At 38.6% G+C, this 13,369-nt stretch overlaps 1 protein-coding gene across 2 annotated transcripts in view; it reads right to left on the bottom strand.

Annotated features, from left to right (window-relative positions):
• Slc25a13 (solute carrier family 25 member 13) overlaps nucleotides 1-13,369 on the bottom strand; it is a 198,168-nt gene that overhangs the window by 108,988 nt on the left and 75,811 nt on the right. For both annotated transcript variants that reach the window (XM_010603394.2, XM_010603396.3), the window contains one exon: nucleotides 784-899. In XM_010603394.2, the coding sequence (XP_010601696.2) occupies nucleotides 784-899 (116 nt within the window). The remainder of the gene's footprint in view (nucleotides 1-783; nucleotides 900-13,369) is intronic.

Here is a 13,369-nt window from a genome sequence, read left to right as displayed (position 1 = left end):
TGTACTGTATACCTAAAATGTACCAATAAACTCAGTGAGGAAATAAATAAATAAATAAACCTGTTCTCCTCTAAGTATCGGATGTCAAGCATTGCATCCCAGCAATGAGAAAGTCACTGAGACAATGGACAATGATATTACAGGCAATTTATGCTGAACACCACACAGTCCAAAGCAAGTGTGCTTTCTGTCACATGTATCTCCAACAACCACCTTCTTTTAAAGAACTTACCACTGACCTACCACTTTCTAGTCTCCCCATCCTTCACAATGTCTCTCTTGCACCATTATGAACCAGGAGAATGCACAGTGTCTCTAGAAGTAAACCAGTCTACGAGGGCAAGGTAAAGACAAGAAGTTCTGGGTGCCTGTGCCATGGGCAATATATTAATTGTTGGAGAAGGGAGAGAACAGAAGTCCTACTGACTTTCACATTCTATGACTCTATGAATAGTTATGTCACATTGTTACCCACTTTGAAACTATACCAGGGTATCAAAACTACCAAGGAGGCAGTTATTTTTCAAAGAGGAAGAAATGTGAACAGGACCCCAAACACCAAAGCACCACTGTTAAAAGGAACAGGGGCCGGGGGTTTAGCTTAGCGGTTCGGTGGCCTGCCTCGCAAGCGCAAGGACCCGAGTTCGATCTCCGGTACCAACAAAAAAAGGAATAGGGCAGTTTCTTAAAAGAATATCCAGATACTTTACTTCATTCCTGAGCAAAAGAAATTCTCCCAGCAGTCCACCCTTACTTAGGTGCATATGTATTAATACTCCTTACCAAAGGTAACTTCTCCTTTTCCAGCTTTATCAAACAGCTGAAAGGCCACCATAAACAAAGCATCTGGGGCACACAGGACAGACTCAAATGCTACAAATTCTTGAAAGGATATTAATCTGCAACAGAAAACAAACACAAATCATAAAGTCAGGAGCTTGTAGAAAATAAAAGCACATACAAGCATACATTAAGAGGAAAAATTAATAAATGTAATTGTCAAAAAAGTAAAATTCAAAACTAAATACATTTCTCAACACTTAGCATTTCCTTTTAAACAGAGTGGACAGATGGATAAAATGATGAACAGAAGCTAAAAGATATGAAAGGTTTGAGACATGGTGAAACACTAAATGCATTATAATTTCAAATGCAACGGTTTTATCCAATATCATTTATGTCTCAAACCTCAACCTTTCCTTAAGCATGGGGTTAGATTCTATAATAAACCCTAGATTTTTCGGATTAAGATGAAAAAATGCATACTAGCAAGAAAGAACTGCTTTGTTATTTATTAATACCATCAGCTAGAGACCATGTAAAAATGATTCACAGATATTCATTCATTACTGACATCTACTGACTGTGCACTGAATAAGGAACATTACAGGGGACAATACAGACAAATCAGACATGAAACATGACCCAAAGAAATTCCAGTCAGGTAAGTCGGACAGCAGTAGTCTAGAAATAACAACATACAGTACAGACAAAATGGAAAGCAAGGACCAGCACAATAGTGGAATTCTGGAGAGAAAAAAAATCAAAATCAAAGAAGACTTTGTGGCAGAAATGGGACTGCAGCTGACTCATAAAGAATGAGGAAAACTCAGGTGTGTGCAGAAAGGCTAGCCAGGAAAGCACTTCAGACAGAAAGGTACACACAAGAAAGCACAGGAGCGCACAAGGAAAATGTCGAGTGACTGATTTTGTCTGAACAATGGGAGAGATCACGGTGATAAGATTAAAGATAGAGGATGAGAAAACCTTGAAGGGTTCTTCCCTAGGGAAAAACGGCTGCCAGAAATTTTTAGAGAAGTCATAGCATGATCAAATCTATATCCCAGGAAGAACATGACAGGATACAGAGGCCTTGGCTTGCAGAGTCATGAAAAGATTTCCTAGGAATGTTCTTTATCACTGCATTGTATTTTAAAAGTTAAAACACTTTAATAATACATTAAGATAGTCCAAGTCTCTAGAGGACATACAGAGAGGAAGAAAACAGGAACATTTCATTTATTAATCACTTCTAACCATCTTATAGAGAGAACACATTTTTATACAGTGTTCCAAAGTCAGCTTAGATGTTTCCCAGAATATCACCTCACTACAATGCCACAAAGAAAGGGTAAACTCATAGTGTACTCAGTACAAAACCTCCCTATCATTCACCATCCACAGCACATTCTCAGAATATACGGAATACTCAGGCACAGCAAGTGTTCTGGGAGAATACTTGCCCTGGACATTTCATCCTCTACTAGAGTCTTTCCCAGCGAGATTGTATGTTCAGGTACCAGGGAAGGTGAGGATGGGAAGGGACGCGGACGGGAGTTAAACCTTCTTGTGGCATTCAAGGCGCTTCCCCCGTTAGGGGAAGCAGAGGCAGGGGGCACAAACAACTGCTGTAGTGCAGGAGCTGACTATGAAAACTAAGAGAAGAAATAAAGCTCTATGGGTACAAAGGAAGGAGTATTTACTTTGCCAGAAGAGCCAGGAAGGCTTCATGGAGGCATGGCCTTTAAAGCATAATTTTACAGATGAATAGATCTGGGAGATCATCTATGTCAAGTTCCTCATTTTAATTTTAAAATGAAACTGAAGCCGAAAGAAAATGACTTGCATAACACAAAATAACTGGCTTCTGGTACTCTGGGCCTATAAACTGTGCCCCATGGTTTCCAGTTGATTGGCTGCAGTGAGAAAGGTGGACATCAGTGCAGGACCTCAACAGCCAGGCTACAGAATCTTTCTGCTTTTACAGGCAGGGAGGAATCACTCACTCACGGCTTTTAGACTAATAAGTATCAGGGCAAAATCTTTGTTTTAAAAAAGAAACTGGTTTTGAAGATGAATTTTAAAAGGAAAGATGATGGCTTAGTAGGGCATAGCAGAAACTCTTGAATGAAAAGGAAGTAAAGGTTAGAGCTACAGGTGAAGCTAAAATGACAACATTGTTAGGGAGCAAGACTGAGGACAAAAAGAGAGGCCAGGGTGCTCCCACTACCAAAGAAAACAAATTTAAAGAGACTAAGAAAAAACTTGGAAGAAGGAACTTGTGAGAAAACATGCTCCAATCTGACCACGTTAAACAGAGGTATTAAGCGGGGCAACAAAGTAGAGTGGTCCCTAATACAACTGAGGAGTGATTTGCTATAGGCTAAATTCCTAACCCTCAGGACTTCAGATCACAGTGTCATCTGGAAACAAAGCTTTCACAAATACAATCAATTAAAATAAGGACCTACTTAGTAGGGCAGATACACCATATAACTATTTGTAGAGTCCTTATAAAACGGAGAGGGGGCCTTGGACACAGACATACAAGGAGGAGACAAAATCTGAGGATGGAGGCAGAGGTCACAGTGAGGCTTCTCCAAGCCAAGGAACACTAGTGAGAGGCATGAAAGAGACTCCCTCAAGCCCTCAGGAAGAAACCATCCTTCTGATACCTTCACAGTGGACTTCAAACCTGCAGAACTCAAGACAGCAATTTCTGTTTTTAAGCCACCAGTTTATGGGGCGGCACTAGGGGAAACAAACAGAGAGGCCAAGCCTGGAAATAAAGATAGGGGAGGAATCCCCTACAAGCCCACCACACCCTTATGGTACTGATGATAATTGTATCTTCTTGTCTGTTTCTTTGTCCTCACCACTCCTCTTCCCACCGGCCCTGAGCAGGCACCACAACCAGGCAGCCAGCCTGTGCCACTCACTAGGCACCTGGGCCAGGTGAGGCAGTAACCACCTTATCTACTGAATTACCCCTGCACAGACATCAGGTAAGTTAAAGGAGAAACACACCATGCATAATCTAGAACAGGATTTTTAAAAACTTCATGCTCTTAATAAAGACCTCAAGCACAATAAAAAACATCTTAGCTCTCTTTAAATAGTATATATGTATGTGACTCAATCTTCCTGTGCCAATTTCAATGGGGTTTCATTACCATAACTGGCCAGTGAATACTCTGGTATTTTAGGCATGCTACTGATACCAAAAAGGTATGCAGTTTGGTAATCCTGTTAGATACAAGTATTCAAAAAAAAAAAAAATCTACATAGGAGGTACAGAGATTAACCAGGAAACCACAATGTATTACTGTTCCTCAAGATCACTTTGGATTTTCAAGGTAATCTGACTAGAAGTCTATGAGAATAATTATATAGTGCTATACTCATTTACTGCATATCTGAAACATCTATATTTTCATATAAACAATTCTTCGGTCTTGGTTTACAGATTTAATGACTATTAGCATAAATTACAACAAGAATACCAGCTTAATCAAGTTGAGACCTGGCTGGTGAGCTCACTTAGTTCCTTTTCCACCCCAACTCCCAGGACTTCTTTGAGAATGTTAGTTGCCCATTTAAAAATAATCACACAGTTCTGATTAATTTCATAAATATTAAATATGTAGAGAAGAGCATCTGACACCAACACTCACTGACAGCAACTAGCAGTATGAAATGGGTCAGCTTGGAAGCAAGTACAAAAGTCACCTCCACAGGTCTACACTGTTTAGAACTTAGGGGGAGCAGGTTTCTCACTAGGAAGATGGGGCAAAGCAGTGATATCCACCAGTCCCGTAGTAAGAGAGGCTAAGAAATGACGGAGCAAAAGTAGAAGGCAGGGACGGGACTGCAGCTCAGCTTCAGGGCCTTCTCTGTGCACCGGCAGAGGCCAATGTGAAGAATAATTGGATGAAGTACGTAAGCTCTGCTCTAAGCACTGGCGGGGCCAAGGGACAGAAGGTAAGCCCGAAACCAAGAAGAAAGATTAAAAGCCCCATGCAACATAAACTTGCTGGAGGGAAAGAGCGACGAGAAATACAGTGCTCATGCACTCAGGATGAGGGCCCATAAGGGTTAGGCAAAGACCTTAAAGTTTTAATGATACAATCAGTTTATGCTTCAGGATGATTAAAAGGCAGATGTGCTAAAGCAAACTAGAAGGAGGACTGAAGTTGGAAAACATGTTAGGGGGATCCAGGGAAGAGCCAGGTAGGACTGAGTGAGAAAGGGGGCACCCTATACCGAGGGGAAGGGAGTATGCAGAGCTACATCTCCAGAGGACAGTTTAACAACACACCAAGAGCACCATAATCCTATTTCTAGGAATGTATCAGAAAAATTAAGAAGTAAATATATGCCATACTTTAACTAAAGAGATGTTCATGTAGCACTGTTGATAATAGTGGAAACAACCTCAATACACAACTGAGTAAAGAAACACTCATATATAGGGTACTGCCCAAATGTTAAAAACTGTTCTAAACAAACCCATGGTATTAAGTGAAACATCAGTTACACAGTGTACAATGAAAATGATTCCGTGTTATTAAAAAAAAAAACCAAAATGTTATTGCACACACACACGTGGTCTAGAAGTATTATGCATTCCAAAGTGTTAGCAGTGCATCTTACGGTTTCATTATTAGAAATTTACATTTTCTTTTTTCTTGCCCATCTTTTCTAATTTTTTCTTCCTCTTTCTCCCTTCCTTCCTTCCTTCCTCTTCCTTTGACTGCCTGTCTCCCACCTTCCCTTCCCTTTCTCTTCTTTTTCTCCTTCTCTTTCGACTGAACCCGGAGTTCCTGCACTGAGCTACACCCTCCGCCCTCTTTTAAAGTCTTTTATTTTGACAAAAGGGTCACTAAATTACTAAGTTGCCCAGACTGAAGCACTCAGCCTCTCAGAGTGCTGGGATTACAGGATACACTACTGCAGCCAGTTAATTTTTTTTCCACAATACAAAACTATTATCTTTGCCAGAAAAAATAAAAATGCATATAAAACAACACAGAAGAACCAAAACTGGAATAAGAGATGCAGAGGGAGGGAGACAGGATGAAACACTGAATGCTGTCAAAACACCCCAGAACCCAAGGTGGTGACTCCAGCCCGCGGCCTCCCAGCCCACTCCGCTGTGCTCACCCCCACTCAGCAGAGGCAGGGAACTCCTGCAGTCCCTCTCACCTCAGCTGTCCTCTCCAGCCAACTGCTGCATGAAAGTTTAAGCAACTGAGCATAAGGATCTGACCTGTTTATACTTCAGCAAGTTTGTGGACAATGCACTGTATCAAAATCCAATTACCACTTTTACTTAAGGTTCCTAGCCACAAAAATAACTCTCCTTATTACCCTCTTCCGTGTGTTACTACAGAAGCCAAGAAATTGTCCAGGATTAACAGCAAAGATAAAAGTAAATTCTAACTCCAGGAACAGGGTTCTAAGACCACCCAGGTTCAAGAATCTGTGGGTGTTAGGGGGAAAAAAAGGATAAAATTGGACTCTCCTGTGAATCCAGTTTAATTTTATCAAAAGAGCTTTAGCCTCCATAATTTTAACATCTTTTAATAAAAGCTTTTTGGCTTTTCCAGCTCTTCAGGTTCACCCTCAAATGCCTCACATACACACCTCGTTCAGGCAGCCGAAAGTATCTGAGCCAGGTGGTGCTGTGCACACCCAGGACGCGGCACAGATGAACAAGACTGACCAAATCCCTTGCAGGTCTTGCCCACATTTCTGTGTGGGAGGGACAGTGAGAAGGAACATACACAAAGACAATTCGAGAACTAGATAACTGTGCAGAGGGTGAACCAGAGAAATGCACTCAAGCAAGGCTCCGCCCCAGAAATTCTGTTTCACTGGTCTGGGGAAAGACTGAACATTTACTTGAGTTTCTGAGCTTCCCAAATAATTCAACTTTGCTGCCAGGCTTGAGAATAAACAAGAGTAGATTAGGGAGATGGGAGATGACACTGGTTTGCGTCAGTGGTCAGGAAAGCTTTTGTGAGGAGGCATCCAGATCCGAAAGATAAAAAGCAGCACCACTGAGAGAGCCCAAGGTGTTCTGAGCAGGAATCTCCGTGCGTGGCCCAGTGTAAAGCAACCTTGGCAAGTTCCATGGGGCAGGGCAGAGAGACAGCTGGAGAAGAGAAGGTGGGAGGAGAGGTGACGCATGCATGGATTTTATCCCTGATCTAAGTGGACAACAGTATTGCTGGAGGTTTTTCTTATACCGGCAATTTAACTCAGGACCTTGCACTTGCAAGGCAGGTGCAGTGCCACTGAGCTAAATCCATGGCCTCTACTGGAGGGTTTTATTGCAGGTTATGATGTGGCTCCCTTCAGAGTTAGAAAGGCTAGAAAGAACAGTCAGGACAGGGAAGCGTAGCCTGGACCAGGACTGCAGCAGCAGAGACAAAGGAGAGGTAGTTTAGTCTAAAATACATTTTCTAGACAGCTGTTAGGCTTAATAGTACAGGGTCTCCTAGGGCCCATTCTACAAGTCACAGCAAAGAGTTTTAAAAGCCCAGGAGCCAGTCCAGCCCAGGAAGAGGACACTCAGAGGCCTCTAGCTGCAGGGAGTAAGGTAGCCACAAGTACAGACTCAAAGGCCCTGAGGTCACTATGGATTTGAAAACTACCAGTTAGGCAGATGATGAGGGAGCTCATAAATAGGGATTTTTATTTAATATGCAGAGTACACAAACAGGGCCTCCCAGTCCCAGTGATGGAAATTCATCAAAATTATTTATAATTTATTCAAAAAGAAGACAATGAGTATTACCTAATTTTATATCATAAGCATCAGGAATGGGGTGGAAAGAAGTCCAGGTTCTAGTTTTACCTGTGTCTAACCAAGCTGCTACTTCTCCTACTCCATGAGACGTGCTCTACCACACACCCCTCCACCTCCAAGCATGCTTTCTTCCACATTAGGTCACAGGAGTCATTCCAAACCTGCCCCGACTCCAGCATGGGCTTGGCAGACCCTGGACTGCGTTCTGTGCAGAGGCCAGCAGGGCTCTCGGCTCTACTACCATGTGCTCTGGGTCAAATCTCAGGGTAGCATTTGCCAAGGGCCTATTTAAATTCACTGGCTCCAATGAAACCTGGCAGATTCAATATTGTTCAAATAAGCAGGCTACTACTGCCTGGCTTTAAAAACCTATAAAAGATTTTTATTAGCAATTTTATTTCATTGTTATCATGCATTTGGCCCATAAATATCACCTCTGCAGACATCACTGCCTCCATACTGGCAAAAGAAGATAAATATACAGGCTCTCATAATTGTGAACTTAATTCAATAAGTGACTGTCTAGAGCATCAGCCCTACCACTTCGCCCATGGTTTTTATATCACACCAAATAGCACTCAAGCTGCCCAAGGCTGGCAATGGCAATAAAGAGTATTTTTAGGAGGCAATCCTACACACCCAACATTATCAGAGGGCTCATGTACACTTAACATGCCAGATTCATCCTTTTTATACTTCTCTTTTGCTAGTAGTTAATTTAAGCAATGGTAAAAAAAATGTATTAGACCTCCACAACCTTTTATATTCCGTCCTTTCTTTGTTAAATAGTTTCTGCCAATGATCTCATGGGGATCTGTCTCCATGTTCTTGGCACCTGCCTCAATCTCCCACCTTTTAACCTCTGTACCATAAAAACATTGCAATTGTGGCAGATTACCACAAGAACGATACTGCACCAAGAAAAAAGAACCACTCTAAGTTTTTTAGAGTCAGGCACAAATCAAATTCTTTATCTCCATAACTCTATAGATAAATATTCTTTATTTCTTAAATATTAGTAAATACAATTTTTAAAAGCTTGAAAAGCTACCATGTCGTATCACATTGCTTCTGTTCTGTACGATTACCAATTCTGACAGAAGAATTATAAATATACAGCACAAACATCCTCTCTCTATATTATGTCATAGGTATCTTAAGACCTATTCAAAAATTTTTCTCAAAGGAAAAGAGTACTAAGTTTAAAAAGGAAAAAAATCTACCATAAACATCTCAAAATTAAGTATTGTCTGTAAAGGGGAAAGAAAGGAAATGTTATCAGATAAAGGGTAAAGTAACTATAAACCACACTGGACAACTGATTAAGGTAAACAGTAGGTTTTTACAAATCTAGATTTCTTACATCTTTCCTTGTTCTTCCAATTAAGGCTGGACAAGAAGGTTTCACCTTTATTAAAATGGCAAATAAAGAAGGATAATGGGGAGGTAAGCCAAAAAAAAAGAAACAAATCACTGTAGAACTGGCAGGCAAACAGTCTGTCAGTTAGCATTCTGTAAATGCTCACTGTATCCTAGCCTAACACTCTGCATAAGCAGCAGGTTGCTTTATCCAAGTTAATGCTGAATAACCAGTTATTGTAAATGCTCTCGAGGACGCAGAGTTTGGCCAGCATGTAGGACACACAGTGCCACACTGGTTGCTTTCCAGACTAGTGTCCAGTTTGATCATTCCTTTGTTTTAGAGCTAAAAAGCACAGAAGTACCTTCCTCTCAAGAGACTCTGTGAGTGTGTCAAACATAGGTTCAAGGACAGATTTTTTTATTGTGCAACTTTCTGCTAAAGGTGCCATATTATGTTTGTTTTTGGCTCAAACAGCATTTTAAAATATCAAAAATCACCTGAGGGAGCTGATTTTTTATTGATATACAATGTCTTTCTGAACAGATTTTTTTCTAAATCTCAAAGTCAAATAATGATGATCAAAAAAAAAAAATCTAAAACAAATAAAAGGTACCGAAGCACAGATAGAATAAGTGATGAGAGAAAATGGATTACTTTTTTGTATCTGCCAATGATGAATTTCCAGTTAGTTGCTCTGCTTATCTATATAAAAAAAGGATAAAATGTAAGCAGAAAACTGAAATCAAACCACACTGATTCTGCTCTGAGAAACATAATTACTTAGCAATATTTTATGATTTTGTTTCATTCAATTCCAATTCTTAGGTTTTGGATAAAGTACACCAAAAACCTCTCTTTATGTAATTGTAACATAACCCCTGGCAAAGCAAAAATTAAATGACTGAAACAGCCCTTATCAGCTTAAAAAATAAAATTATTCACAGTGTGTGTAAGAAATAATAAAAGTACACAGGCCTGAGCCAGAATATCATCAAAAAACAGCCAACATTAATAGCTGCTGTGCCAGCTGAATTCAAATTAACCCAATTTTTACATGTTAATTAAACCAGCTATTTTCTTCTTATTGTATTTTTGCCTCTTAAATAGTACAGTCTACAAGTGATTCCCAACAGACTTGTTCCAACAACAATGACGTATTCATTTACTTCTATTATGACCATACAATACAGTAACTGAGTAGTAATTTTTCACAGTCAATTACATGTGTGGTTCTTTATGCTTAAAGATGCTGAAATAATGTGTATTATAGAGCCATATGCCTGGATCTCTAGTCTGCCCGAGGCAGTTGCCTGGGTAACACATTTTCTCTCCAGTTTAGCATAACCCTCCATTGAATATCATTAGGTGTCATTAAATAGCAAACATTAACATGAACTTCAATATACTACTTAGAGTCATTTTACGCATGTAAACAAGTGCTGCATCATTTATAATAAGCTTAAAATAGATTATGATTTTCTGTATTTAAGAACATGAAAAAGAAAAGAGTACCCACATGTTGATTCCAAATTGAATTTGCAGAAATTTCTGTTAATAAGAACTCAAGGTGAGTTTCAGGGATAACTCTTCTCATCAATATGGTCATAGTACTCAATGTAAACAAAGGAAAATTAGGTTTTTAAAATTTGCTCAATGTTGCAAAATAATTCTGTCCATTTCATCTCAGACCAAAGACTCTTTTACCTTTTTTAATAGGAAAGAGGCAAAGAGTGAACTTGAATTCAGTAACAAATGAATTTAAAACATAAAGTGTTTAAAACTCAAAGTAAATAGAAATAAATAGATGCATTGGAAACTTTGCATATTACCTAATTTTTTTTTGGTTTATTGAGTTATAATTGACCCCAAAATAGCATGTACTGAAGGTATATAACGTGGCTTTGATATACATACACAATGTGAAATGATTACAATCAAGCTAATTTACATGTCTGTCATCACACGTAGTGAAAAATTTTTAAATATTCACCAATTGATCAAGGATTGTATAGTTTAAATTATGTCAGCATACTGTTTATACAGGTGTCCCAGAGGAATGCCTCCATCAGCCCTCTACCCCATGTCACCTAAAACAAGCATCTATGTCTAAAAACCAGAACGCTTTTCTACAAATACTGTGTCAACAGTCAGACACTTCCTCCCTACCTTCCAAATTAGAGTATCTTTCCCAAGTAACAGAATTACATGTGTTTTTGAGACATCATAATTTCATATAAATCTAAACACTTGTCTATAATTCAATTATGACTCTTCCTCTACCATGTATGTAACACGGGGCCTCCAGATGTTGTGTCAATGTTAAAGAACACATAATCAAAGAAAATAATCATCAAATGGCACCGCTATCCCAGTATACTTTCTTATCTCTCCCAGGACAGAAGAAGGGAAGGCTTCAGAATCCTGGCAATTAGAAGGCATGGGAAACTAACAGGTTCAGGAGGAAGCATCGATGTGGTCTAGCCAACCAGAGAACAAGTAAAGAGAAACTTTTGCCAGGAAAGAACGAGTACTTAATGATGGGAATGAGATCCTACACCTGTTTCTTAATCCCACACAAGGAAGAAACGGCCACACAAAGCAGGGCGACTTGGCCTCAGGTGCCAAACTTCTGCCTCCCCTGTGCCGAGACTGTCTTATACATGTGGGGGTGTGACAGCTGGCAGGGAAAACATCTTCTGAATGTACATGTACACTTCAATGTTTCTATGAAGTACATCGTAAGAAACCAGTCGACAGCAAGGATGTTAATCTTAGGCAAAAATATTTTAAAAATGTGTTGAGATCAATAAAGATTTAAACACATCTCTGATGCCTCTAAGCCAATTCACATTCTGAATGATTACCTAAAACATACTAGGATCTCAATTTAAAGTTTTTTCAAATATTAAAGCTCAACTGTATAAACTGTAATGATTAGGAAAGGCAGCTTAATAACCGAAGAAATAGTATCAATCATAACTGAAATAAAAAGTGATTGTTTATAATATTATGACTAAGTAGTGTCTCACAGTGTACCAAAAATCTACAATAAAGACAATGAAATTCCTACCTCACCCCAACAAATTAAAATTTTTATTACAGGAACATAATTGAAGAACTGGCCTAAAATCTGATAAAGGAAAACATATAAACTTTTCATAATGAATTATGTTTTGTTATACAAATAATTACAACAAAATATGGTGAATTCACTTATTATCCACAGTTTTAGATTTTCATTAAAATAACCAATTTATTACATATAAACTTATTATGAGTATTTGAACCTAGTTCTATTTAGCTTATTTTATTCTATGAAAGAATCTATATAAGTGTAAAAAAATAAAGAAGGGAAAATCTTCTGTCCCATTGATCCAGTATGTTTCTCTATTCTATTCCATGCTATCTCTCTGCATTTGTTAGCAAATTCTATTTTTACAAGTCTCATAATAATCCCAAGCTTTTTAAAAAGCAGGCAATTACAATACAGAGCAGCAATTGTAAAGGATAACCAAAATTAGAATCTGTTGGGAGTACTTCACATATTTTTGCAAAAGTAGACTAAGTAAGCTACGAGACTTTCTGAGCCTATCTTGCTTATTCTAGGTACAATTATTATAGAAAAGCAATGTCAGCATTTTAATGTTTTTTTTCCTTCAAGAAGTTGGTGACTTTTATTTCTTGGCAAGAAAAAAAGAAAAAGAAAAATAAAACCCAGAATCAAACAAGCTCTGAATCAGGAAATCATAAAGCAACAGAAAGAGGGTTTCAATGTGAATTACATGTTAAATCTATCTTCAGGTACTTTTTCAGGGGCTTTACTCAAGTAGAAAGCCACAACCTTTAGTAAATTTAAAAACTACATTCTAAAGTGACAACTTGAATAATATGAAAAACTACAGCAAAATGTAAGAAAAGAGAAGAGACGGTTGTATCTACTTCACTACAGAGAACAGTAACTTATCAAAACACAGAGGAAACCGGCAGAGGTGAGAGTCTAACAGGGTTAGGTTCACAAACGCCTTGATAAGAGCTATGCTGACAGAATGACCAAATTCTCAAAAAGAACTTAAAAATTGAATACTATGGGTACTTTCCTCAACACAAAAAATCTCTCAGATTATTTTACAAAAACTAGAATTCCAAATTACTGTGGAATCAGCCTATTTTCAGAGGAGACAAGTGAAACACAGAGAAGAGGAAGGATGTGCTACAAGTTTTAGTACCTTTTTCAGGAAGGGGTACATGAAATGTTTTAGTGAGCCTCAAAGAAAAATGACAACTGAGGATTTTAATATATAGAAATTCAATATAGAACTAGAGAGAAATAATAACATCACAATTTACATGGGTCTTATGTACTTAATCCACTTGGGTTCATTCATTAAACACTTTTTTTTTTTTTTTTTTTT

Source organism: Fukomys damarensis, unplaced genomic scaffold (genome assembly GCF_012274545.1).
Source record: "Fukomys damarensis isolate Sample0158 unplaced genomic scaffold, DMR_v1.0_HiC HiC_scaffold_4, whole genome shotgun sequence".
Taxonomy (NCBI): domain Eukaryota; kingdom Metazoa; phylum Chordata; class Mammalia; order Rodentia; family Bathyergidae; genus Fukomys; species Fukomys damarensis.
The sequence above is the reverse complement of the archived record's forward strand: the minus strand, read 5'-3'. Positions and strand labels throughout refer to the sequence as shown.